The sequence below is a fragment of the Podarcis pityusensis genome (assembly GCF_964106645.2).
Source record: "Podarcis pityusensis genome assembly, chromosome: 14".
In the NCBI taxonomy this organism is placed as follows: Eukaryota; Metazoa; Chordata; class Lepidosauria; order Squamata; family Lacertidae; genus Podarcis; species Podarcis pityusensis.
Window position 1 is genome coordinate 19727338 of NC_138039.1, and position 27128 is coordinate 19754465.

General features: G+C 40.7%; 1 protein-coding gene across 2 annotated transcripts in view; it reads left to right on the forward strand.

Moving 5' to 3' along the window:
- Positions 1 to 27128, forward strand: part of SEC14L5 (SEC14 like lipid binding 5) — a 38550-nt gene that overhangs the window by 9733 nt on the left and 1689 nt on the right. Inside the window, exons 2-16 of one of the 2 annotated variants that reach the window (XM_080981586.1) lie at positions 300 to 434; positions 1448 to 1523; positions 12815 to 12964; positions 13073 to 13204; positions 16148 to 16276; positions 17091 to 17307; positions 18358 to 18470; positions 19419 to 19608; positions 20099 to 20187; positions 20694 to 20764; positions 21404 to 21575; positions 22666 to 22800; positions 24447 to 24584; positions 25218 to 25463; positions 26569 to 26747. In XM_080981586.1, coding sequence (XP_080837712.1) covers positions 1461 to 1523; positions 12815 to 12964; positions 13073 to 13204; positions 16148 to 16276; positions 17091 to 17307; positions 18358 to 18470; positions 19419 to 19608; positions 20099 to 20187; positions 20694 to 20764; positions 21404 to 21575; positions 22666 to 22800; positions 24447 to 24584; positions 25218 to 25463; positions 26569 to 26747 — 2024 coding nt within the window. In that variant the 5' untranslated portion in view covers positions 300 to 434; positions 1448 to 1460. The remainder of the gene's footprint in view (positions 1 to 299; positions 435 to 1447; positions 1524 to 12814; positions 12965 to 13072; positions 13205 to 16147; positions 16277 to 17090; positions 17308 to 18357; positions 18471 to 19418; positions 19609 to 20098; positions 20188 to 20693; positions 20765 to 21403; positions 21576 to 22665; positions 22801 to 24446; positions 24585 to 25217; positions 25464 to 26568; positions 26748 to 27128) is intronic. The other variant, XM_080981587.1, reaches the window with a different exon arrangement.

Genomic DNA, 27128 nt, shown 5'->3' on the forward strand with positions numbered 1-27128 from the left:
GCTTCCTTAAAATGCTGAACCTCCTGCAGAATGTAACATGAATTTCTTAGATGGTAGGTCAGCAAGTGCAAGGCAGACTACAGTTAAATTTATTTTGCAGATAATATTCCTTCACTTTGTTAGCACCTACTCATATGTCCCCTGTACACTCCAAGTACTGGACTTACATCCTTACGTTGTAAGGTACCCTGCACTTTTTGTAGCTTGGGTGTCTGTTATATGATATCAGCAAAGCTTTCTGCAGCTTGACTGTCCTGTTAGCGCTCACCAACACTGGCTTTGTGTGCTCTGTCTTTTAGATATTCCTATCGGTGTAGTACCAGTGATAACTCTTATCCAGGACTTCACAATTCGCAGATGGTTGCTTAGTGGACTTGAAGTGTTGAGACGTTCTGAAAATTAATGGACTGATTAAAGCCATTTTCAAACTCCAGGTATCGTTAAGGCCATGAATGGCCATGTTCTCTTTTCCTCTCTTTTATCAGAGAACTTAATTGTACAAGTAGTTCTTAAGAACATTAAATGGCTTTTAGGTGGAGAGCTTCCTGAAGGTGGGTGTAGAGAACCTATGTGTTTTTAACTCTTTCATTTCCCACAGTTGACTCAAGCTGTTTTTGATTAGCTCTTTGTTCCCAATGTTGATTTCACTGCTTGTATGGTGGCTTGCCTTTTCAGTCCTAGAATATTTGTGAGAAAAGTTAAACCTAGAGGCCTTCTGGACTTCTAGCATTCCTGGGCATTTAGTATTAATAATGGAGGCAGCATATCCTACAGTGTTTGCAGAATGGAACTCAATGTGCTTTTTGTTAGAGTGCATTCATTATTTCTCAGGGTTCTTGTAACTGGCATGCGTGTGCGGGCTAAAAGCTGTTGATGGGGGCAGATGGAGGAATTCCAGTGGTTTGGGTAACTGAACTGCAGAGATGGGTATTGTCAATCCCACAGGGCTTTTTTGTTCATTTCAAGGTAACCAGCTGGTTTTGAGTCACTTGTCAGAATGGTGTAATTTCCCCAACTGTGTATGGAACATTTTGTAAAAGTATGCTAGCTTGCATCTGGATTTTCTCCCCCCCCCCCTTTCTATTAAAAATCAAATGACTTTAGCACAGCTGGGCACAAAATTGAATGTGGTTGGTTTAAACAGCCTTTAAAATCAAAAGCATTAGTCTCAGGGTGGTGATATGATGACATCAAACATAAGATAAAAGGAAAGGGTTATAATATTTGGGGACTCACATACAAACGGCTTCTTTTTCTTGGGTACCCATATTAGAAATCTGGCCCATCTTAGTTGAACCTCTGCTTCTGTTCTGTCTCCTGGCTTTGATCACCAAGGGACAAATAGCAGTTCTACCTCAGAGTCTAAAGTGTGTATGTTTAGGTTTGCTGTGTGATGTTCAGAGTAGATTTCTTTTTTAAAACAGGTTTCTGTTATCTTTCATTACAGGTGTGAAGTAAAAATGGTGCAAAAATATCAGTCTCCTGTTAGGGTCTACAAATACCCATTTGAGCTGGTCATGGCGGTAAGTGGTATTTCTTATTACTTCTCTGGTGTCTTTCATAGCTTTAGAGGCTCAAAAAAATATTCAGAAGCCTCTGATTTGTGTGGTATTCAGAGTTATGATGTGTTGATTTGCAGTATATGAAAGGTTTATATCTGTTCTTTTGGTTAAACTTTCTGTAGGATCAACCTGTAATTGGGTTTCTTGTCATGAGGTACCATAATTTCACAACTTCACAAAAAAATATTTCTAACTTCTTTGTCATCCAGTGCTGAATTTATTTGTAGTAATTATCAGAAAGGAATGTAAAAAATTAGATTTGGAAAGTTTAGCAGTCATAAGATTAAAAGGCAGGTACTGTTATGGATTAATAACTGGTTAGAGAACAGGAAGCTGAGAGTAGGAATAAATGGAATGTTTTCACCATGAATATAGGTAAGAAGTGGTTCTCTCAAGGATTTGTATTGGGACCACTTCTTTTTAACATTTTCATTAATAATTTGGAGTTAGGAGTGAGCAGTGAGGTAGTCAAGTTTACTAATGATGTAAACTTGTGGTAAAAGTTACAGTGGTAAAAACAAAAAAGGGACTGCTAGGAGATCCAAAATAATCTCTCCAAACTGGGTGAATGGGTAGTAAAATGGCAAATGTGGTTCAGTGCAAGGTGTAAAATGATGTATATTGGGGCAAAAATCGTAACTTCACATTTACATGAAATGGGGTGTGAACTGATGACTGAGCAGGAAATAATTATTGGATAATGGTGAATAGTTTGAAGAAAATGTTAATCCAGTGTGTGGTAGCCGTGAAAAAGGCACATAACATTTTAGGGGCCATTAGGAAAGGGGCTGGAAATAATTTATTATTTATGGTGCAACTGCCCTTGGAATACAGTTCACAGTTCTGGTTGCTGCCCCTCAAAAGATATTGTAGAGCTGGTAAAAGTGTAAATAGAGCAACCAAAATGATGAAGAGGCTGGAGCAACTCCCAAATGAGCAATATTTACAGGTTACAAGTCTTAGATTTTTAAAAAAATGTGAATAAGGGCTGGGAAGGAACATAAGTGTATAACATTATATATGATATGGAGAATATGGATAGAGGTAAGTTTTTTCTTCATAATACTAGAACCTGGGGTTAGTCAATGAAACTGAATTTTGGAATTTACAATAACTATAAAATAAAGTACTTCTCCATACAGTGCCTTGTTAAACAATGAAATTTAATCTGACACGATGTAGTGAGGCCCCCAACTAACAGATTTAAAAGGGGATTAGACAGATTCATGTCACTATCAATCATGAGGGCTGTATTTTACCTCCCCTGTTAGAGACAATACATCTCTGGATACCAGTTGCAGGAGATTGCAAGTAGGAAAGTGCTATTGCTGTCATATCCTTCTTGTGAGCTGCCTATAGCCATCTTCTTGGCTACTGTGAGAACAGAATGCTGGACTAGAAGGATGTTTGTCTGATTCAACAGGACACTTCTTATGTCCTTATGGTACAAATTGGCTTCCACCTTTTGCCTTATTTAGGGGTCCTTTGAAAACTGTGACCTTTGAGATCTTGCTGCCACCTCCGTACCTGGTGTAGAAATACACTGTGCCAATGTTGGTGGCGATTTTGAATGCCTCTGAGAGCAGCTCTCATTTTTTAATTAAAATAACCAAGTGACTTCAGGAAACTTAGCAGTTCCTCTCCCCACTTCATTTGCACTCAGGTCTGGCATCCCTGGCCTCTCTAAATATTTGCTTTTTGAAAATCCCAGTCTATTGTGCATCTTGCTTCAGATCTTGTTGAAAAACAAAGTTGGAAGGAGAGTCTTAAAAACTGTGGCTAAGTCTATTCTGCTAACGTCATCTATCTTTACCAGATCTATCTGACTCGCACCAGGGGGAAGAGACATATGTTCCTGTATCCCTTGTGAGTTATGGCTAATGCCTTTGGGCATTTAGTACTTTTGTCTGCATAATTAGTCCATTTAAAGTTCTCTGCAAGCTTCAGTTCAGAGAGAGAGGCAGGCAAGCATATGAACTATTTTCTATTAACATGTGGAGTTGTGGATGACAAAAGCAGTTGTCATTGCACTGAAAGTTTCCAAGTACATTTGGTATCTCAAGTGACAGTTCCCTGACTTCCTTCTGTAGAGTGTTTTGCAGTATTCAACACAAAGGCACTGGTAAACAGAACAAGCACCTATGTGCACTTCAGCTCCATTAGACACAGATGGTTGATGTCAGGTGGTTGTCAGTAAATTGGCTGTTAATACAGGAGGGTTGCAGCTAGACAAATCTGTTGTAAGTTTGGTAGCATATATCTTCTAAAGACCAAATATTGATGCATTTCTTTTTGTTGCATTTTTTATTTAAGAATTTTTCTCTACTTGACAAAATGTCTTAGGCAGTCTTATGTACTGTTGTAACCCCTTGGCTTTATAGAAAGTGAAACTAACACGCTAAATGAATTATGCTCTGGTAAAAACAAAACTGAATCCTGAATGTTTTGAATCCTCAGCTATATCTTAAATCACATGAGTGAACTCAAGAGCTTCTAGAAAAACATGGTGCAGTCTGTCCACGATGCCTAGGTTGCAAAAAGATTGCTACTTACAAGAAAGTGTAACTGCCAAAATGAAATTTGATTACATTATACAGTTAAGCATAAATATGTTGCTTAAATGATTTAACTTAAGGCAACACCTAGCACTAGCTTTTGTTTTTAGTGCTAGGATTTAGCCCGAGAACATTTTTGTAATAGCAATAATGTGATTCTGAGCATAACAATATCAAAGGGCCAATATCAAAGAGCATAAGAATATCAAAGGAACAATATCAAAGGGCTTGGCTTCTAGGCAAGTGGAGCCCTGGATCTCTATGTTGTTTTGGTTTGGAATTCACCAATTCCTCGCCAGCATAAACAGATGGATCGTTAAAGCCTGTTCTTATGAAGAATACAATAAATGCACTTGAGGAATGTGCAGACGGGTAGACAGAAACTTTGAGTGGAGATTTTGCTTTAGGAAGTGACTGTAGAAAATGTTAACTTGTGAGGACGACTACAAAAAAGTTGGGGTGCTGCCGAAGAGCAGGATCATCTTTTGTATCTTTGGGAATATTTTGCCAAAGTGTTGGTTGATCATATTATCTCTACCTTCTGGAAGCTTTTACTTTAAACAATTTTAATGAGGTATTCCTCGTTAAATAAATAAAAAAGATCCTTATAAAGAATGAACTCTTTGAGTGCTGGACCTCTGGGTTCAGTCAACACACTCTTGTAGATTGCTGTTCTGAGGTTCACCTTAGTGTTTCTGTTAGTATTAACAGTCTTCACCGCAGTTTTCACCATCTGTGTGCCAAGTGTTGCAACTTCTCAGTCTGTTGATTCAAAATCTGCTAATGTGTGAAATGCATCTCTTGGAGAAAGATTTGAAGGAACAGTATGATAATCTTGTGGGCATTGTATAGATGCTTTTGCTCAGAGGAGATGAGGCTTTGATTTATAGGAAGCGTGTTTCTTTTAATGAATATTTTCCTCCAGAGGACTGGAATAGGGCATTCAGGATAGTACTGTACTTAATTGGGTTCATTATTTAGTTTAGTTGTCTTTCATTGTAAAAATGAACTCAAACGTAACTTACACATGTTAAATGAATGTAATTAAATTAAAGTAGCACTACTTTATAATTAAATTATACAACTCCAAAATCAAGCAACAATATCATGTTTTTCGTTGTACTGGTACAATGTTCCATATGTGGTGGCTATGTAAAAAAATTAAGCTGAGAATTTTAACTGCGAGGAATTGGAAAAGTGACAAAGCCCCTTCGAGGTCAGAATGATTACAGAAACTATTTGAATATGCAGTTAGCCAAATTATTTGGAAGAATGAAGGATAAGTCAAAACAAGTATTTATTGTAAAATGAGAACCTCTTAAAACATATCTTAAGAACAACTGGAAGTCTGAATTCCGTTGCTGCATTTGAATAACCCCTGTAGTTGTACTAAGTAAGAAATAAGGATACAGCATAAATAATGTTTTATTGTAAAATGAATAGATAGATTTATGCAAAAAGTTTGTAAACTAGAAATGAAGTATGGAGAAGACGGGAAGTCAGTGTATTTCAAGAAGATTTATTGGCAATTATACAAATTTATTCTTTTTGGTTAACGGTGTAATTTGTAACAAATGACATAAATATTTTCTTTTTATGTATGTTGTTGGTGCGTAAGCATAATAAATCATATAAAAAACAAAACAATATCATGTTTTTCAACAGTACACACTCCATAGGTAACAGAGATGCTGTAGTCTCTGCTGCACTACATGTGGTTTGATAGTCTTTCTGAAGACACTGTGCTTAAAGGGGTGGTATGCAGACCCACTGTGATTGTTTGCAAATACTTTGTGCTTTCCATGGGGTTGAGTTTAATGAATTTACTGGATTAGTTTCCCCATACTTATCTCAACATCAGGTACTGATCCATCCTATGAGAAGTTGTCACCGTATCTAGGTCAAACATAATCTAGTTCCTTGAAACAGCCACTTCCTAATATATAGACCCCGGAGGCCCTAATATTTTAATTTTTATTTAAAGTTTCTCAAATCAGAATCTTAACTCGGATATGCATAATGTGACAGACTTTTACTCCCTCAAGCTTTGCATTCGTTAGAGGATTCTCCCTGCAGCAAAGAGCAGTTCCTTAGTGACTGAATTTCCTTTGAATCAGTTAGGAGACTTGAGCTGATGATTTCAGAGGTTTGTGGAGAGCAGCTAAAGTGGTTTGACAGAGCTCTGTCCCTACCCGAATGTCAAAATGGCAGACTTGTCCCCAGTGGCCTACTGTATCCTTGGATGGCTCTGCACATGAGATGCACCGTAGGCCCTCCAGCCACATAGGAAATACATCTGCAATGGAACATGACTTTGTGTGGTTTGTGAATGTACTGTTGCTTAGGGATGTATTTTGTAATTGTAGATTCAGACACAATATGGGGCTAGCTTACAGTATTCATTGACCCCTTCGTATGTGGCCTGGCAGCTGTACTGTCATGGAATGTGTGTGGTGGTGTTGAGGGGAGTTATGGCAGATACATAGATAGGCTAATCCATTTCCAGACTCTCATACATTGTGTCTGATTCATCATTGGTTTGTAATTGCTTGCCAGTTTATGATTTTTCTTACAGGACTAACTTTCAAATGCATTTCCCTGAAGAAAAAAAAACTAGGAAGTAGCCATAAGACTGACCAAAAAGAAGACTAGGAAAAGGGTTTCTGAGCAAGCACTGAAGTCCAGCGCCAAGGGCCTTCTGGCAGTTCCCTCACTGCGAGAAGCGAAGTTACAGGGAACCAGGCAGAGGGCCTTCTCTGTAGTGGCGCCCACCCTGTGGAATGCCCTCCCACCAGATGTCAAAGAAATAAACAACTATCTGACTTTAGAAGATATCTGAAGGCAGCCCTGTTTAGGGAAGCTTTTAATATTTGATGAATTATTGTATTTTAATATTTTGCTGAAAGCTGCCCAGAGTGGCTGGGGAAGAAACACAGCCAGATGGGCAGGGTATAAATTTATTATTATTATTATTATTATTATTAACTACTCTTTTTTGCATTGAACGTTTGCAATTTCTCTTTGCTACTCTGTGCACGAAAACATATGTTTGAATTTTTACTTCTAATGCCCACGTTTCTTCTTCTTCATAGAATAGTAAGGAAAACCAGCAGCCACTCTGATCCTATCTTTACTTTAATCTGGGCTGTTAATCATTACTATTTGCTATATAGTTGAAATGAGTAAATAGACTTGGCGATAACTTTTCCACAAGTAGAATGCATAGGAAACAACTTCATCCTGCCCATAAGATAGAGATGTTGTGACAGTGCACTCTGTCACTGTGGGTATTGTGGAACAGGTGCCAGGCTCTGTCCAGTTTCTTTGCTGCTCCTCTCATTATCCTGCAGTCGGGGGGGGGGCACTTCACATTTGTGATTGGTATCAGGACTGTTGATCAGACAGCTTCATTTATAGTCCTCATATACAGATATGGGAAGTTCCTATTTATGTTGAGAGCAAAATGCTGATATATAGGACTCTGGATAGGCACATGCCCATTCCATCTGCATGCCCTAGCTGGCATAACTTGCAGAACACACAATTCTTTTCTACCATCTGCTAAAATTAAAACCAAGCGTTTTGTACTGACTTACGGCTATAGCTGAGGTCTGTTTGCTTAGAAACTTTTCCCTGAATAACTTGAAGGAACAGTCCCCATAGCAGCATTCCTATTGTGTAGCTCTTCCGTTGTACAGTATTCATTTGAGCATTGTGCTTCATCCTGAAATATGCATTTAGTCACAACTTTTTCCTCCTTGTTAGGCCTACAGCTAAATCTCCATGTGTTGTGATAATATGGTATTTCACAAAGCAGGTTCAGGCTAGGTCACAGCTTCAACAAGGCAGCTATAAGGAACCTGATAGCGGCTATACATGCACACTTGTGTCTATGTTGAATTTGTGTACTAACAGTGTTGCCTAGTTAAACATTTGCAGCCAGGTGTTTTATAGTGCTGAGATTCTGGGAGGAAGATGTTTTGTGTCATGGCTAGGTCTGCTACATAGCGAATCAAAAAGTGTCAAGGGTCCGAAGCCCTCCAGATACTTTACAAAAGTGCACCGTTGATACAGTTGCAGCCATGACAATCTTATGCCTTTTGTCTTTGCCACCAGCTCCTATTATGCGATTGCTTTAGCTCTTACAAACTTACTTCTAATTCTATAGGAACCATTTGTTTCAAAATCTAGGAGTTGCTTATATTTATCTGCATGTTTTAATGAGGAGTGATCTAACAGAGGCATCCACAGTGAAAGCCTAGGAGCCAAAACTGAGTTCCAATTCCACCACACCATCAATGTTACTTTTAAGAATGGATTGCCCACCTTTTCTTGTTCTGTGAGACAACCACAGGAAGGGCAGAGCATGTACCAATAGTCTTGTGTGGGTGCTTTCTGTTTGTACCCATGAAATATCCACTTTGCCTTTAATGAGGGTGTCAATGATTTAATTTAGAAAGCTGCATAGTATTGTTCGAGATTGGGTATTCCTAGCCCTCCTTTGTTCCTGTGCCTAAAAAAATATTTATTGACTGAGTCTGGTTCTTTTTCCTAAAAATGAATAAAATAAAATAAATAAAACAAATTAATTTAATTTGCCATTTTTAAGCATAACAGGAGAAATGTATATTGGAAAAACCTGAAATAGGAAAGAGAATTTTCATAGAATTGGTATTTATATAGCCGTGATATGACCTAGCCAACTAAGGCTTGAATGCCTTCACTTTAACAGTTCTTTATTTACACTATTTTTGTAAGTTGGTTTGGATCACATTTTTGAAGAAAGTGACTTTATCAACAACAGCAACAAGTACAACAACAACAATGTAGAACACAGAATCTTTGAAGTAGTGTCCTATTTCAGACATACAAAACTCAGTCCTTGGACCCCATGTGATTAAATAACCTAGCCATGGCCTTTTGAATAGATGCAAATCAGGTAACTATAAAACTCTGACCGAGGACTTGGTTTTGATTACATATTCCAGTTAATGAAATTTCACTGCAGTCCCTGGCAAGTGGAAACTGTCTTGTCAATCACAGAGTGACACATACATTGCTGTTCTCAGCCAGCTGTCCTCATTGGCTGAACTAGTTCTTTTCCTTGGCTTGCGAACAAGCTTTGCCTAGTTCGCTGCCCTTGATACTGCCTCTGTGCTTTGTTCCCTCCTTGTCCTACCTGGCATGCAAAAATAGATCATGATAAGATGAAATAATAGCTTGTGTGGTAGTCCTCTGAAGGTAGAATTGGTGCTTATATCCCTCCACCTGCTGCCTTCTAGATGTTTAGGATTGCAATTCCTGTTGGCCCCAGTTAGCATGGTCAAAAGGTCAGGGAAGATGGAACTTGAAGTCCAAAGCATCTGGAGGGCACCAGGTTGGGGAAGACTGGCCTAGACACTTAAATGCTGGCTAAAAGAAAGCTAGTGTGGTATTGGCTGCAGGTTTGGAATACTCAGGTTCAAATCCCTGCTTGGCTGCAAATTTCATTAGATGACTTTGGGCAAATGGCCACCTTTCACAGGATGGCTGTAAGGCTTAACTGCCACTCTTAAGCTCCTTGACATAGTGGCAGGATGTAAGAGCTAATAAGAAGCTAATGTCCTCCTTTGTTCATTTGTGTTTCAGTCTTTACCAAAAAAAAAATTGCTTTTTTGTCATTGCAGTCATTTTTCTGATCAAAAAATACACTTCTGAATTTTTGTTAGGATCCATAGAAGTCTCACATGTAGGGCTTGTTACTTTGTGAAAATTATGCAGATGCACATTGGCTCTGTTAGCCTTTACTGAGTTTGCTCTGCCATGTGATATGTTTGACATCTAAAATCAGCCAGAATACAGTTGGTTCTCTTTGCTCCGCTCCACAATTTCAGCAGGACTCCAAATCTTGTTTTAAAATCACATATATTGAGAGAATTGCTGGGTTAATGTATATCTTTTTAGAATCTTTTCTAGGAATACATCTTATTTTATAGAAAGGGTTTGCATCTATTCATAATGCCATTTCCTTCTCAAGTTCCAGCTGAAACAACTTTCATCTATCTTTTGAAGATTTTCATCCCTAAATGTATTATTATTATCATCATTTCCCCTAGCAAATCCTGAGTAATAAACCTATATAGACCTTACCTACAGTATTCTCCCCTTATTTGATCCATACAGGAATTTTGCACCACACAAAGTTGAGAGGTCATGGTGACTTGTGCATCATCAAATGTAATTTAATCTTTAGCAAAGTTGTCATGTTAAAGGTGAACCATGTTAAATATAACATCAGCTGTTCACTGCTTGCCTGAGTTGTGATCAGCGACTGTGCTGCAAAATATCTTGATTGTTAAATGTCTTGGATATAGAAGTCCAAAGGCGTGTTCTAAAGTCTAGCATAATTGAGTTTTTCAGTATAAGCCATTCAACACTTGCCAGAGCCCCCGATTGGCCTGAAACAGACTATTGTGTATTTCTTAAAATGCTCCATTGTTCTGTGTTTTTGGGATTCTGCCCAAAATAGTAGCCCTGCATAGCATTGTCTCTGGAGACCTTCACTGTAGATCCTTTACTACTGTGACATATCTATTGGTCAACTTCTGCCACATAGCAACTGATTTTCGTATGAGCCAGTCTAACAACAACTGCTCAAAAAACAATAACAGTAGTTGTGTGTTTCCCATAGTCTGTATTGATTTCCAAGAGCCAGTTGGGGACAGGGCATCTTACATAACACAAGGACTTTGTGTTTCAGCTAGAAAATGACGGTGATGATTTATTAAATTTGTATACCAACCTTCATTCATAGATCTCAGGGAAGCACACAGCATAAAAATACAAAATACACAATAAACAATAATAAGAACAAAACAATACCCCCCAAAGGATGGGATAGGAACTTGGGGGCAACAGGGGAGTCAAACAATGGGGAATAATCCCTTGCTACTTGAAACTAAAAGTTGATCTAAAAAATGAGGAGGAAAGAAATGCATTATTTTTAAAACTAAAAATATCCTTTATACAAATAAAAAGTAATTAAACAGTCTTCAAAAGTTCTTGTTATGAGTTAGTGGGGGAACAGGGATCTCCCAGGTTTCCCCCTCTAAATTATTGGGTGTTAGGGTTTAATCAGAGTCTTGATAATAAAGGTGAGCTGACAGGCTGAGCTTGTTTTTCTGCCAGATAGAGGGGCAGATGGAGATAATGGCCCTGCCATTTAAAAGGTAAAGGGACCCCTGACCATTAAGCCCAGTCGCAGACGACTCTGGGATTGCGGCGCTCATCTTGCTTTACTGGCTGAGGGAGCCGGCGTTTGTCCGCAGACAGCTTCCAGGTCATGACTAAGCCGCTTCTGGCAAACCAGAGCAGCGCATGGAAAAGCCGTTTACCTTCCTGCTGGAGCGGTACCTATTTATATACTTGCACATTGATGTTCTTTCGAACTGCTAGCTTGGCAGCAGCAGGGGCTGAGCAATGGGAGCTCACCCCGTTTCGGGGATTCTAACTGCCGACCTTCTGATTGGCAAGCCCTAGGCTCTGTGGTTTGCAAAAGCCATCCACAAGACAAAAGACCTTATGGGAGGTTGCCAGGGCAGCATGGGTGTGATGTTACAGGAAAACAAGTTGTCCTCTTACACAGAGGTTTTTGGCAAGGTGTTCTGGAAATTAGGGAGAACTCCATGCGCACTGGCTAGGAGAGGCTGCACTGAGAAACCAGGGGCCATGACTGGCTGCTGCTTTGGACCCAAGCTTGCAGAAGCTATGAATGGAACAACAAAGGACACTCTTGGGGTGTAATGTTTTGCACTCTCTCTCCATTGAAGGCTTCAGGTGTAGATATGTATGAATAAACCATATTTCTAAGACACTACAGACTCCTCTGTGCCTTGATTTTCCAATGGAAACACAACCCTGGGTGAGTGCCTGGAACCCCCTGAAATCTTAACTACTACTCAGCAGAGATTGGGCATGGCATGTAACATTCTTTTATCTTATTACTATTTTTAATAGCTATCCAGGGTTTTTCTGTCCTGACTTTTCATGTTGTGTTTGGGCAGGGGGTACAGCTCAATGGTAGGTCACATCCTTTGCATGCAGAGGGTCTTGGCTTCAATCTTTGGTACCACCAGGAAAAGAAAGAAGGGTCATGTAGCAAGAAGTGGGAAACTTCCTCTGTCTGCCGCCCTGGAGAGCTGCTGCCAGTCAAAGTAGATGAAGAATGTGGTACCTGTGTCCATTAAGATATTGTTGGACTCCAGTTTCTATCACCCCTGACCACTGGGCATGCTGAACCCTAGTGTCCCAGGTCCTAGTCCAACACTCTGTTACACCACTCTGAAGTCTGAGTATAACACTTCCACTGACCTCTACCATGGTTTCACCTCAGCCCAAATCACATCATAATCATTTTATTCAATATTATTTTAATATTTAATAATCACACACAGCTGCACAGGCATTCAGTGAGGAAAGGCACAGCAGATTCCATGTGTGTGTTACTGTTCAGGGTCACAGGCATTCATCCACCTTTTAAAAAAAAAAAGAACTTTCAAACACCATCCACTTTCATTCATTACAGTGATGTGTGCTGCAGAGTTGTGTGATAAAGAACAAGAAGATTCCAAGAACAGAAGAATGGTCTTTACAGCATTAACATATTCTCTCTCTCTCTCTCTCTCTCTCTCTCGGTGTGTGTGTGTGTGTGTGTTTCAGGCTTATGAAAAGCGCTTCCCCACTTGCCCAGAGATCCCTGTTTTCCTGGGCAGTGAGATCCTTAGTGAATCCAAGAGTGATGATGGATCCATCCACATAATTGAACGCAGCTGTAAATTGAATGTAGATGCACCTCGGTTACTGAAGAAGGTGAGAGCTAAGATTCCTCATAGACATGTGCTCTTAAGGCTGCCTGGGCTGTGCTCGTAATATATTCCATTGTAGTCCTTACATGCTAATCTTATTTCTCTTTTTCAGATTGCTGGAGTAGAGTATGTCTTTTTCATACAAAAAAACACAGTCAACTGGAAGGAGCGAACTCTTGTGATTGAAGCTCATAATGAGACTTTTGCCAACCGTGTCATTGTCCTGGAGACATGTAACTATTCAGTAAGCATTCTGTCTATCAGATTTCCCTTCTCTTCAAAGTGCATTGGGTGGGCTTGAATCTTGGTGGCTCTAGTAGTGCTTTCTGTCTTATTGTTACTAGGAATAACATTCTCAGGCTTGTACAGCAGGCTGTAACTGAATGCAGATTTTACTGGTTTGGATTTGCATCTCTCTATGTTTGTTTGAAGGGTTGTAACCCTTATACTTATACTGGCAAAGAAAATAAGTTATCTCTGCTTGCTGCTTTTGGAGGTGTCCTAAACTGAAAAAAGGGAAAGTGCTCTGGGCATAGTAGTTGGCTGCTGAATGGTGAGGTATACATTTCAGATGGGGTTGTGTTGTTATTTTTTCTTTTTTTCTTGGTTCTCTTTAGCTAAGATCCAAATATCAGTACTGTACTGATGTTGAAAAATCATCTAGTTCCAGAGCTACTGTATTTCACCATATAATGGTTGCGTTTTTGATGACGATTTTTCCTTTCCTAAAAGGGGTTGGTGACTTTTATGCAGGGAAATATGAAAGTGCGACCATTATGTGAGAGTAGAAAAGTAGGGACTACAGCAGGTGGATCCAAGGGGTCGGGCCAGCGCCACGGGGAGAGTGAGCGTGAACCAGAGACAAAGTAACTGTTGTTATGGGGAGAGAAAACAGAAAGACACTAGTGTACATTTCTGTAAAAATGAAGGCTCCCTTGTGCGTATGTTCTCTTGTCCAGACTACTGATATGCAGTGGTGTCGCTCATTTATCAAAATCTCTATGGTGAACGAAACCGCTCTATATTTTGCATTGCAAGAGCGGAATAGCCATTCAAATTTGGACAGAAAGTTCTGGTAAGGAATGCCGTGGGAACAGCAAACGAGTGGTGCCGGCAGCCAGGCCTGCCACCGCCCGCCACGTCTCCCCTCAGTGCACATGGCCTGGCCATCCCCTACATTGGTTCCCATTGAAACAACAATAAAAAAGCAGCAGGCGGGATGGGGAGAAACATTCTCTCCCACTCCGCTCCTACTAGAAGCTCATGGCCGAGATGGCAAGGTACAAGGGGAGCAGGGGTGGCAGCAGCTGGAGGAGGAAATGAAGGGGCCTGAAGCCTAGTGGAGCCGCATAAGTTACCCTGCGACTATTATGTGGGGAATGCTCTGGGACCATTTCGGGGGTCCAGAAAAGGGGAGGTGCAACTATTATGCGGTGGTGACCAGTATGCATGAAATACGGTGTTGTGTTGATAAGCAGAGGGCTACTAGGACAGTTATAAGGCTGTCTGTGTTTGTGGTTTTCACTTGAGTTGAACATACATTTGTGTTCTGCTAATGCTTAACTGACCAGCCTGACACACATGTTACCAAGCTGCAATATCTAACATTAGATTAGCAAAATGCCTGCTGTTATCTTGGTCCCAGGGATTGTAAGGTAGGAGGAGCTGAATTTGGTACAGGGCTGTTCTGGTCTATACTATCGATTGTCTTAATATAGCTGTGCACTTCAAAACTCTCATAATTAGAGCAGCAGAAACCAGAAGGAACAACTGTACCCTAAGTGAACGTAGTTCCTAGATTCCCTGCCTCATGTTCTTTCTGCCTTATGTCTCCCACTTATTTTTTTGTTAGTGATATTTGCTGCAACCCCATCACTATGTAGCCAGGTAGCTGTTATAACAATGGTGTGTCATCTGCCATGTAAGCCTGTATTTGGTGCAGCAGAGGTTTATGGCTTGGTTCTACCAGTGACATTTAAGAGGAGCTTAGTCTATCTCTGAAAGCAATTAAATACCCTTTTGTGTTTGATAAACAAAAGCTCAGATTGTGTTACCTTACTTATCTGCTTTGTTGGCATGTATTCAAGACAGCAGCTTCTTGAAAGCTGAGAGACTTGGAACTTCTGCTGCTTTGGGTGACCTTTTGTGACTAAAGCCTACAGGTCTCTTAAATTTCAGTCTATTTCTCTACAGCTAAGAACAAATGTGTTGTGTGCAGCTGCTTAAAAATACAGTGGCACTTCTATTCTGCTGTCTCTTTGGCTTCATCTCAGGTGCTGCCTGAGGATGGAATGAGACATGAAGGAAGCAGACCTTTGTCTTCAAATATAGGTCACTACCAAAATGCTGAAAAGCTAGACAGGTGATTTCAAGTGGGAAAATGGTGGGTGGTGTGGTGCTGAATCCTTCCAACTGTCGCTTCGCCCTCCACACTATTTTTCTACTAGCTGGCATATTTCAGATCTTCAAGCTTGAAGAAAAATGGTATGAGGGAACCATCAGAAGGATTCAGCAACCCCTCCTGCCCACAGCTTTTTACTTGGAGATTGTGTTCTCTCCCCTACTTTACAGCTGTTCAGCACATGGGTTTCCCACCATCACATCTAGTTCTTGATCTGACTTGAGTTCTGAAAGAGGGTGACTTCATGGAATATCACTATAATTGGCATACCAATTGTTGTTTCTGATGAGTGGGAGAGGGAAAGAGGAATACTTTTATAGAGCCTGAGCTTTATGAGTTCATTCTCAGCTTGGCTTTAATTCTATATTTTCCTCAGTCAATTTATTTTGCTGAGAATCTTCCATCCATTCTCACTGGGTGGATAGCCTATCTACTGCTACAGTGACTGGAACAGAAACTACAAACTCCCTCAAGTGTCAGGAAAACTTTGTGACTTGAGGCAAAGCAGTTCAAATGCCACGCTAACCCTGTTTCCAATAGGTAGGAACACTAGGCAATAGATGTCCATATAAACCAGTTTTCAAGGTGAGTCATCATTTCAGCTGCCAACTGCACACTTTATTCCTTTTTGACAATTACACCAAAAGAAATGTTCAGTCTTCTTAGAAGGAGAACAGACAAAAAGGAAGTACATTTGAGAACTGGTTTCACTGCCTTTATCATGAACAGCCTTTCTAGAGTATGCTGCACTTATTCTAACTGTGACATATCTGTGTCTGAGGTTAGGTTCACCCTGAGAATGAAGACTGGACATGCTTTGAACAATCTGCATCTCTTGACATCAAGTCATTCTTTGGCTTCGAAAACACAGTGGAGAAAATTGCAATGAAACAGTACACAGCCAACATCAAGCGGGTGAGCTGTGATTGGTTGAATAAATAGAATAAATGAATTACTTTAGACAAAACTTGCTGTAAGATACTGCCCAAGCATAACTCCAAGCACTTTATTGTCTTGACCTGCTCTGCCTGCAAGCCAGCAGAACTAGAGAATGTTGTCGGCTGGGCCATCAAAAAGAAAGCAGGTTTAAATCAGCCCACAAGTCAGGAGAGCAGATTGGATTGGACTCAAGCAGTTGGACCTTGCACAGCCCCAAGGTCACGACGTGTTTTGATAAGTTGTGGTGCCCAAATGAGACCTTACGTCCTTCCTAGGCTCTGCCTTTTCTGGGATGGATTTATCAGGTTTAAGACACTAGCTCTTTGTGTTCTCCTAAATGGGAATGCAAATATTTTTAAAAGAATTAACCATCTTTCTATTCCTGGTTTATTTTGTTTATTCCAGGGTATCCTTTCTCATATTGTAACATATTAAATATAGAGAATATGAGATAATGTTTATACATCCAAATGTGTTTGTGTGTTTGCTGTATAGATGTCTCCAAACGATAGAACACTTGGACTTGCCAGATTAATTTTGTTAAAGGGAATATAGGCAATACTGCAAGTGTGTGGGTTGTGGGTGTGTTGGCGTTGGCCTGAGAGGGTACGGCTGGGATAAAGTTCACAGATAAAACTGGATTTGAACCTAGATTCACACCTAGAACTCCATCCACTAACTAGGCAAACATTGCATACATTTTCTTTTGCATGTAAATATCCTTCATTGACAAATCTATATAGGCCATATAGACTGAGAATATAACTCTAATAAATCATTTAATTTTCAGGGCAAAGAAGTGATAGAGCATTATCTAAAGGAACTGATTTCCCAGGGGATCACTTTTATCCCCCGATGGACTCCTCCAGCAGTCAGAGGGAAAACAGCTAAGAGGCCTTCATCAGGATGTGAGTGTGGCACTGTACCAGCAGCAGCACCCCTACACGGAAGTGACAAAGAACAGCGAGGCAGCACCTGCTCCTCTGTGGAGGCATCAACGCCCGATGGTATGTGCTTGTAAGCCAGTCAGCAGTTCCTTGCTATCTCACTAGGATGCTTTCAGCATTTTTCAGCTTGAAACCTGCCACAGCTTACCCTCCTTTCTTTTTTCATGCCTGACCAATAGTTTGCAATCCTGTCTCTAGATATCTTTATAATTAAAAAAATTCCTTCCAGTAGCACCTTAGAGACCAACTAAGTTTGTTATTGGTATGAGCTTTCGTGTGCATACCTGAAGAAGTTTGCATGCACACGAAAGCTCACACCAATAACATACTTAGTTGGTCTCTAAGGTGCTACGGGAAGGATTTTTTAAATTTTGTTTTGACTACGGCAGACCAACACGGCTACCTACCTGTAACTAGATATCTTTATGTTCTGGATAATTTGGGAGAGCCTAATTTTGACTATGGCATTCCTGCAGTCTGGCAGCTTTTTATCCTAAGGCATTTCATCAGGTCTACTCTGGACTACTGAGTTCAGGAACAAAAACATTATATGGAGCCAATCCAGAAAATCCTTTCCCTCCTTCACTCCCTCTTGTTCCCATTTGCTCCCATCACAGCTGCAATCCCAGGATATTCTCCTCCTGTTACAGAGTCCTCTTTGCTAGTGGTTGGCTGTGCATGCCTGTTGGTGCATATCTGCCTTACTACTCCAAATGTTTCTACTTGTCTCTTGTTCCAGTACCTTGCACTATTATATCCAGAGAGTGCCCACATAGCAAAGGGTTTGTGTTTTGTCCTGCTGTAGTCCCTTTTGTGAGCACTGATGGAATATCATTTCCCCCCTTGTAAAAATAGTGCCTATAGCTGCTTTGTAATAAAGGTACATGCTAAGGAGTGATATTCCACTCCAGTTCATCTAGGTATTTTGCATTTATTGTTATTTTGATTTCTTTAAAATTTTATTTTATTGCAACTATATTCCACCATTTTTTGTATAAGACAGAAGCTGTTTTGCTGTGTTGCTGTTGGAAGCAATAATAATTGGAAGAAATATGTTACTGGTCTTATTGACTTGCTTCCTTATGGGACTGTTTTCTTCCTGCTCCTCAGCTGACAAACTAGATGCTGATTACATAGAAAGGTACCTAGGGCAATTGACTCCCATGCAGGAAAGCTGCCTGATCAGACTCCGTCAGTGGTTGCAAGAAACACACAAAGGCAAGGTAAGCTGTCTGTTTGGTGAAAGTAAATATTAAGCCGACTTAGCAATCAGGTGGTCTTAATTACTTTATTATAGAACTAGTATCCTTGTACCTACTGCATATTTTTATATTTAAGGGACCCTGCCTTTCCTCTATTTTACACATTGCTGAAATTGTTCAAGGTTTTTGTTTAGACCATTTCTATATCACTTAATATATATAAATATCTCTGAGCAGTGAACACTGAAAACAATGATAAATGTTACAGAAACACACAATTAAACCATTATGGGCAGACACCAAGGTTGATGGAGCCCAATCAAGCTGCCCACAGCTGTGTCTCATTCAGCTACTCTCCACACACCCAGCACCCCGCTACAGCAGCTTAGGTTGGGTGAGTTTCCCAGGGGGTCTAAATTGTGGCAAATATAAAAGCCCTCTACTCACAGTTCTTTCTAGGGTCTCCGCATATCTCTCCTCCAGCAGGTCTTTTGCAAGTTGTCAACCTGTGTTGGTGCTGACTGATTTGGGTGATTAAAATGCAGCAATCGCTAGACAGAACAGAAGAAGCAGATAACTTGGGCCTAAACTTAGTTGTACAGTGGAACCTTGGGTTACATACCGTCCTCCTTATGAACGCTTCGGGTTATGAGCTCTGCTAACCCAGAAGTAGGTGTTCTGGGTAGCAAACTTTGCCCCGGGATGCGAGCGGAAGTCGCACACCAGCGGTGCGGCGGCAGCGGGAGGCCCCATTAGCGAAAGCGGTTTCGGGTTAAGAATGGACCTCCGGAATGAATTAAGTTCATAAACGGAGGTACCCCTATATTCTAGATTGTTAATGAGGACAGTAGTTTGTTTGTTTGTGTTTTCAAAATTTGACATATGAGTTGTTCTTATTCTGCAGGAATTCTTTAAAGGGTCATGCCTTTGACAATAGGATGAGTCTTGCCTTCTTCTTTTTTTGCTCAGATACCCAAAGATGAACATATCCTCCGTTTTTTGAGGGCTCGTGACTTCAACATTGACAAGGCTCGAGAGATGCTGTGCCAGTCACTGACCTGGCGCAAGCAGTACCAAGTAGACTACATCCTGCAAACATGGAGACCACCTTCTCTTCTGGAAGAATACTATACTGGTGGTTGGCATTACCATGACAAAGGTGGGAAGCTCACTTTAAGCCAGGGTGCTGTGCTCTGGGACATACTATGTTATGTGGGTTGACCGAGGCCACATGTCACTCTGTCACCTAAGGACACCTCTGAGTACTTATGCGCTTAATTTCTGAAAGCGTGCAAGCAAGAACCAAGAAGTCTTATTGTAACACAGGAATGGTCATATGTAATCAGTAAAGTTTAGTTGAATCCATTCCCTGTTCTTCCGTGTTGCATCTCTAAACTTCTTACCTATTGCTGGTCTATGTTTACTTCCCTGCATGCGTTTTCAGAGTTGATAAATTTCACATTTCACAAGTTGGCAAATGTAGCGAAGCAGCCTGAGATGTCCTCTGTGTTCCAAAAAGAAATTGGATGGGAACATACTTAGGCAATCATGCCTTTAATTTTTTAATATTCCCAGTTAAGTACAGTAGGACACAAACAGTGCAAAAACATATTCATTCAGCTGCTTTGTTTATTTTTTTGTCTTTAAAGATGGAAGGCCACTTTACATACTTCGCCTTGGTCAGATGGACACCAAAGGTCTTGTGAAAGCACTGGGAGAGGAGTCACTCCTTCGTCATGTAAGGAGATGCTTCCTTTGTATTATCTATGCATGGTTTCTCTAGAAAAGCTTCAGGTTTCAGTAGGTCCAGTACTCAAGAAGGCAGTTTCTGCATGTGCTTTAGAGGGAAGTGAGGGGCAGATGGGGCTTATCAATCTGGGAACGTAGCCCAGGTTTGGAGAAGGAAAAGCCTGCTCTGTTTTCTTTTGGACCACATCAGCGGAATGCCTTGTTGTCTGGGCACTCCAGGATTTTCATACAAAGTGCCCAGGCTTGTGCCCTGGGAAGGTCCCTTTGGTTTGACATCACCCCCAGGGGCACTCCATTGTCTCTGAAGACAGACTGATGCCAACAATACACAATGGGGAGATTTTATCATTTATAATCTGAAATATTACAACAGGGTCTTAATTGGTCTTGCTATGTTCTAAGTAAAATTTTGTCATAACTTGCAAAGCCTAAAATTTAGAGAAGGTATGAGGATGTTCCTTAGTAACTGAAGTCATTCCTTTGTTCTCCTTTCAGGTACTGTCAATTAACGAGGAAGGACAAAGGAGGTGTGAGGAAAACACCAATCTATTTGGCCGCCCAATCACGTTAGTATCCACCCAGTTATGCAATGACCCCTTTCTTCTTTTGCTTCATGTAAATAAGAGAACATTTTTTAAAAGCATGTTGATGCCTTGTCCTCAGAGCAGAATTCTTTTCACAGCTAGTGCTAGGGATGCATTTTAATCTGGAACCTGTCACTTCTATGGTGCTGTGGTCTAAGCCACTGTGAGCCTCTTGGGCTTGCCAATCGGAAGGTTGGCAGTTCGAATCCCCGCAATGGGGTGAGCTCCCGTTGCTCTGCCCCAGCTCCTGCCAACCTAGCAGTTCAAAAGCATGCCAATGCAAGTAGATAAATAGGTACTGCTGCAGCGGGAAGGTAAACGGCATTTCTGTGCACTCTGGCTTCCGTCACGGTGTACCATTGTGCTAGAAGTGGTTCAGTCCTGCTGGCCACATGACCCGGACAAACACTGGCTCAACCGTCCAGGGGTCCTTTACCATGTACGGTAGCTTTTTTCACACTTTACAAATTTGTGGGAGTGCCATTTACAGATGCACTGTTCTGTGCAGCACTTGTGAAAACACCGTTAAGCCTCATACAGGAAGATTGTATTCGTTGCTTCTGGTTTTGAATGCCAAATGTGTAGCTTGAGAAACAGCTTTGTGGATTTCACCTCTTTCAGATCTTGGACCTGTCTCGTTGACCTTGAAGGGCTGAACATGCGCCACCTCTGGCGCCCTGGAGTAAAAGCGCTCCTTAGGATTATTGAAGTGGTTGAAGAAAACTACCCAGAGACCTTGGGAAGGCTTCTGATTGTGCGAGCACCCAGAGTGTTCCCTGTTCTATGGACTCTGGTAAGTGATGGTGCTGGGGAGATGCTACCTACTCTTGGCTCTGGCCTTAACGAGAAGATATTACTAGTCTGTTGGGTCCCACCAAGGAATGAAAAGGGAAACCTGTGAGTTCTGTTTTGACAGACAAGGATATGTCTTTTCTGGGTTCAGGTTCCTGTCCTGGTAGTAGCAACTTATTTAATGCAGAATTTATATTTTGGTGCCAGAATGAAGATAACCGTAAGCTGTAAAACACCTTTACAGTGAGAGTTACTGTATTACTGTATTACAGGTAATAATGCCATATCTTGTTTGGGATAGTCCTTGGGTTCAAAAATGCAAGGTCTGCACTGATTAACTTTGGGACTGTTGATTTGTTTATGTAACTTTCTAGTCTTCCTCTAAAATACCCAGTCCATTTTTCTGGGGGCATTCAAGGGTACACAGTACTGACATCTTTTTTTCTAGAAGTAAAGCACTGGTTAAAAATGTGTCACTTACTGTAACAACTTCATGATGAGTACCAGCCCCTTTATTTCCTAGAAGAGAAACACGAATATACCTCCTGGTGATGCACAAAAAAACTGCCAGCACATTTGCAAAACTAATCAGGGACCAGCACAGTTTCAAATTGGATAAGGGACTGTGTGTTGAGATTCCTGCATTGCAGGGGGTTGGACTAGATGATCCCCAGGATCCTTTCCAACTATACAGTTCTATGATTCTGTGGAGCACATCTTCCTCCAGTATCTTTACTTTTCCCTTTTATTCAATTATAGGAGAAACTTTGACTGGTAAAGTGTTACATGGTATAACCCCAACATTAAAGCCTGCCTCTTCACTCATCTCATTTTATGGTTTCTAAGTTCAACAGAGAGTGCTTTTTTAACATCTGTGCACTAGGTTTAGATATCAAGCATTTACAGAGAGTTCTTCAAGTCCACCCTACCACAAGAAAATATTCCTCCAGTTGGAGACTTGCTAAAGACCAAGAGTGACTTGTTTGGACTGGCTTGTGGGTTGAGTTTTTAAAATGCTTTTTGGTGGGACTTGACTGTTCTTTTTTTAATGTGTCCTGACTGAGAAGAATAGCTTTTACATTCTATTTCAGGTGAGTCCCTTTATCAATGAGAACACTCGGCAGAAGTTCCTCATTTACAGTGGCAACAATTATCAGGGACCTGGAGGGCTTGTGGATTATCTTGACAAAGATGTGATTCCAGACTTCCTTGGAGGAGAATGTGTGGTAAGTTTGGAGAAAGTGTGTAGTATAAAATTCTTAGGTGAGACTTAATCTTGCTTATCTTACATTACATCCTTATAAAATGTTTAGTTCTATTAGTGTGCTGTGTGCAATTGAGATACAAGCTCCTGTTGGTGCTGAGCTCTGTATGAACATCAGGGCATAACCTTTACTCTTAGTTTTGGAAAGAAGGCTAAAGAAGCTTTAATAACTGTATACAAATATGGCATGGCAGTCTGCACTTGTGCTATTATTAGTACTTGCTGTACAGTATTACTTGGGTTGTTACACAATGCAGGAGGACAGTATGTGGGCCTATGGATAAAGTCAAAATATTTCTGTTGGAAAGATTACTTATTTTAACAAAAATGTTTTCAGTAGCCTGCAGAGACATTACTGTCTCTGTGTCCTTCGTTTGCCAAAAGAAAAATGCTGTCTATATCCTTGATGTAAGATCCATTCAATTGTCAATGTTATAATTTGTAATCTCTATGCTGCCTCAGGGGGCACCCTGTTTAGAGCAGAATTAGTGATTTATTTCTAGAATTCAAGATGCTTTGGTGAGTTATTTTTTCCCCTTCAGGCTGTTGGCAAAAAAACTGCTTGGTTTGACTTATGAATCGTTTATCATAGTTCAGATAACACTTCTACTTTTTATGGCAATTGGCAAAACTATTGTAAAAATTCAGACCGGATGGTTTATCATAGTACAGATTCAATTAGAAATGAGTGAGTGACCTCTTCAACAGAAGTGTTATTAAATGTTGTTGCATTGTTTTGTTAATTGCTTGGAGATTATTTATTGATTTGATTTCTTGCCTGCCTTTCTCCCTAAGGTCACAGGGCAGGTTACAGCAATTTAAAATTCAAACTTAGACAATTTAAAAATATGCTATTTTTAAATGCTATGCTATTTTAGGTACATATTTTTAATAAACAAGCAGAAAATTCACTGAGCAGCACATTTATTCACAGTGCATTCTAGCTCATCTAGCAGCATACACACTGTACCAAATTAAAGATCCAAACTCCCTGTTATTCTTCAGAATCTGCCTTTTTGCTCTTTAACCGTAATCCCCAAAATGAGCCTTGCAAATTAATGTTTGCATACATTCATACAAACTGCATAACTGCATTGTCCCATTTTCTGCTATGTTCCGTCTTGAAGGAGCAGCAGACAGACTGCAGTGTCTGTCTTCCATGATTTTTTGCTGTCTGGCTTCTAGGCTGGACTAGGCTTCCTACTATTTACAGTAGACCCTCTTACCTTCTTAGTTTGGCAAAGCCTTTTTATCAGCCAGCCTTCTACTTCATTGACAGCAAGATTGAGGACATGCGAGTCCGAATAATGGTCATTCTCTAAAGTATGTATATGTATATGTGGATGAATGAGTGAGATAGAAATAATAAAAGTGCTTTCAGAATTCATCTGGTTGCTATATCTATTCCTGTTTGCATCTAGTTAAAAGGTGCTTTAGTGGGCAGGGTGGGGGATGAGATTGTTTCTGTTCTCTCACTTTACTTGCTAAATAGTAGGAAGGTGAGGCTGTGCTGTATGAAATGGCAGGGGATATTCTGTCAGTTGGCATTGTTTTAAAGTGTTGATCTGCATTTTGAACTTCACTCCCCATCTCTCCCCCATCCCACAGTGTAATGTGCCTGAAGGTGGCCTTGTTCCCAAATCACTCTATCAAACAGATGAAGAGCCTGAAATCTCTGATCACATCCGCCTCTGGACAGAAACCATCTATCACTCTGCAAATATATTCAAAGGTGCTCCTCATGAGGTAGGATGAGGAAGTTATTCTGGTCAATAGAAGGGTTAAAAACAGTAGAACAAAAAGTATATGTATATGGTGAATGCTCTGTGCTCTTCTAGATTTGGCAGTTAGGTTTAGGTGGAATTTTGGAGATGCTGTAAAGGAAAGGAACATTGCCTGGGGTCTAGAAGCATTTCTTCAAATTCCTGATGTATGTGCTCCAAATACCTCATTCTTGGCAGAATTAAAACTCTACTCTTCCTACTCATAGTTATTCTGAGTCTCTGTAAGAAGTGCTCCGTCTGGTATTGGTAGAAGCGCTGGTGGATGGTTGTGTCTTAAGATCTCCCTGCTTTGGCATAAGCCCTATTACCCAACTAATATACATTCTGAACTGGGGCACCCCATGGAGGAACTGTTGTCCACAAATACAGAGCTAGTGTGTGAGGCTTGGCATCTTGTGCTTAGGTTCTGCACAGTCAGGAGAAAATTGGAATAATTTTAAAAATACATTTATTGAGTTTGCTAGTTCCTCCCAAAAAGGAGAATCATTTCTGTGTTGCTTAGAGCCAGATGTTGCTGCACTAGTTAATTGATTTTTGGGCCAACGCCAGCACTGAATTGAACAGGATGGATGCTGTCGTTTGTTATCTAATCTAGATAGTTGTGGAAATCTTGGAAGGTGAATCGGTGATCACCTGGGACTTCGACATTCTGAAGGGAGATGTCGTGTTCAGCCTCTTCCATTCCAAGAGAGCACCTGAGATTTGCCGCAAGGAGCCTACAGTGCCAAATGCTTTGACTGCGGGGGATAATATACAGCTAATAGGCAAGAGCTGGGTCCTGGGAGTGGACTATAGCCGTGTGGAGTCCCAGCTGGTGTGTCGTGAAGGCGAGAGCATCCAGGTCAGTTGCGGTTCCGTGCCTAAGATCTCATGCTTGGCCTTTGTGGTTTGATTGTCATAAATATTTGGGAACTTCCTTTTTCATTTTTAAAATTACATTAATATAGGTACCCATCATTAAATATTCCCAGGGTGGCTTACAAACTCAACAGTTTTCGAAATAAGGCCATTTCATTGTTCTGTGAAATTCCAACATGGGTGAGGAGCTTCTTGATATCAACTGCTAGTGAGCATATTTGATCCACCAACTGTGAAAAAAAGCTTCCTGTGGCACTTAGTTCTGGGATGTTACATATTTTATAATATATTAAATGTGCAGTGAAGTGCCCCCTCTCACTGCATTTTATTTTTGTTGCTGCTGTTTACCTTTTATAGATGGAAAACTGAACCAGAGAGAGTAGTGAATTGCCAAAAGCCTTCTAACACGTTAATGGCTGTACATGAATCCAGGCTTCTCATATTAAAGCCCAGTATACTTTATCCAGTAGAATACCCTGGTTATTACTGTTGACTAAACATGGGGGGAAAGCCTATTGCACAGAATTAAGTTCTATGTCTCAGAGGAATGGGTTTCAAAATTTCTTCCTTTTAAGATCTTTCCATATCAATATCTGCCAAGGAATCCCTGCAAATCTGCTATGGAATCCTGGCATGTTGTACTGGAACTTGTTTATGTCACATGCTCAATTCATGAAGGGCCCTGGCCAAGCTTCACCATTGCCCTGTATGAACTGAAGGTGCATTCCTGTGCACACCCAATATTCTTCTTTGACTGCACACTGTAGGGAAAGATTGGTATTGGCCCAGCAAGCTTCTCAACCGTTACTAAGCTTGTCATTGAGGAGCCCCTGATAAACTTGCAAGGAACCTCAGATTAGGTGCATTTGGATCACACTTTGCAAATCCCTGTTTCAGCTAAAAAGACCCAGTTAGTTGGAAAGTGTTAACGACTCTATCTGTTGACTTCCCCTGGCCTGCATGCATCAGTTTTACTTCAATTTTTGGCCTTTGTTTCAAGATGCCCAGATGGCTTTGAAACAAAGCCAAACAAACATAAATCCTTTATGTTTACCTGATTGGTTTTCTCACTATCTATCACTTTTCAGGGTTCTCATGTGACTCGTTGGCCTGGCTTTTATATCCTCCAGTGGAAAATGCACAGCCCAACTCCCTGTGCTGGGACCAGCCTCTCTCGGGTTGATGATGTCTTGGCTACACTCCAGGTCTCCAACCACAAGTGCAAGATCATGTATTACTATGAGGTGCTTGCATCCAAGGAATTCAGGTAGGAGGAATGCAGGAGGAGCCATTACATAACTTGTTATATGTGGGGATGACGGGCATCAGTCAGTGCTTGGTATGGTTCTTGAAAGCTATCAGCAGGTGTTCTAATAACTGCCTTGCTGCTTTCTTTGATCTACTCCTTTGTCCTTTAATCCAATATAATGTTTTGCTCATTTAATAAGATAATAAGCTTGCAACACACCTGTAGTTCACAAGTGCCAATAATGTGAATGCATTCCCAATTTTTTAAATCCTGCTTTGGAGCATCACCATGTGAACTCAGTTCTCCAGGACAACAGAGCTCTGCCATCAGTCTCTTTCCACTGTTGGTATGTGTCTTCCAGGTGATCCAGTTAAGCATATCTGGATAGCTGTAAGCATG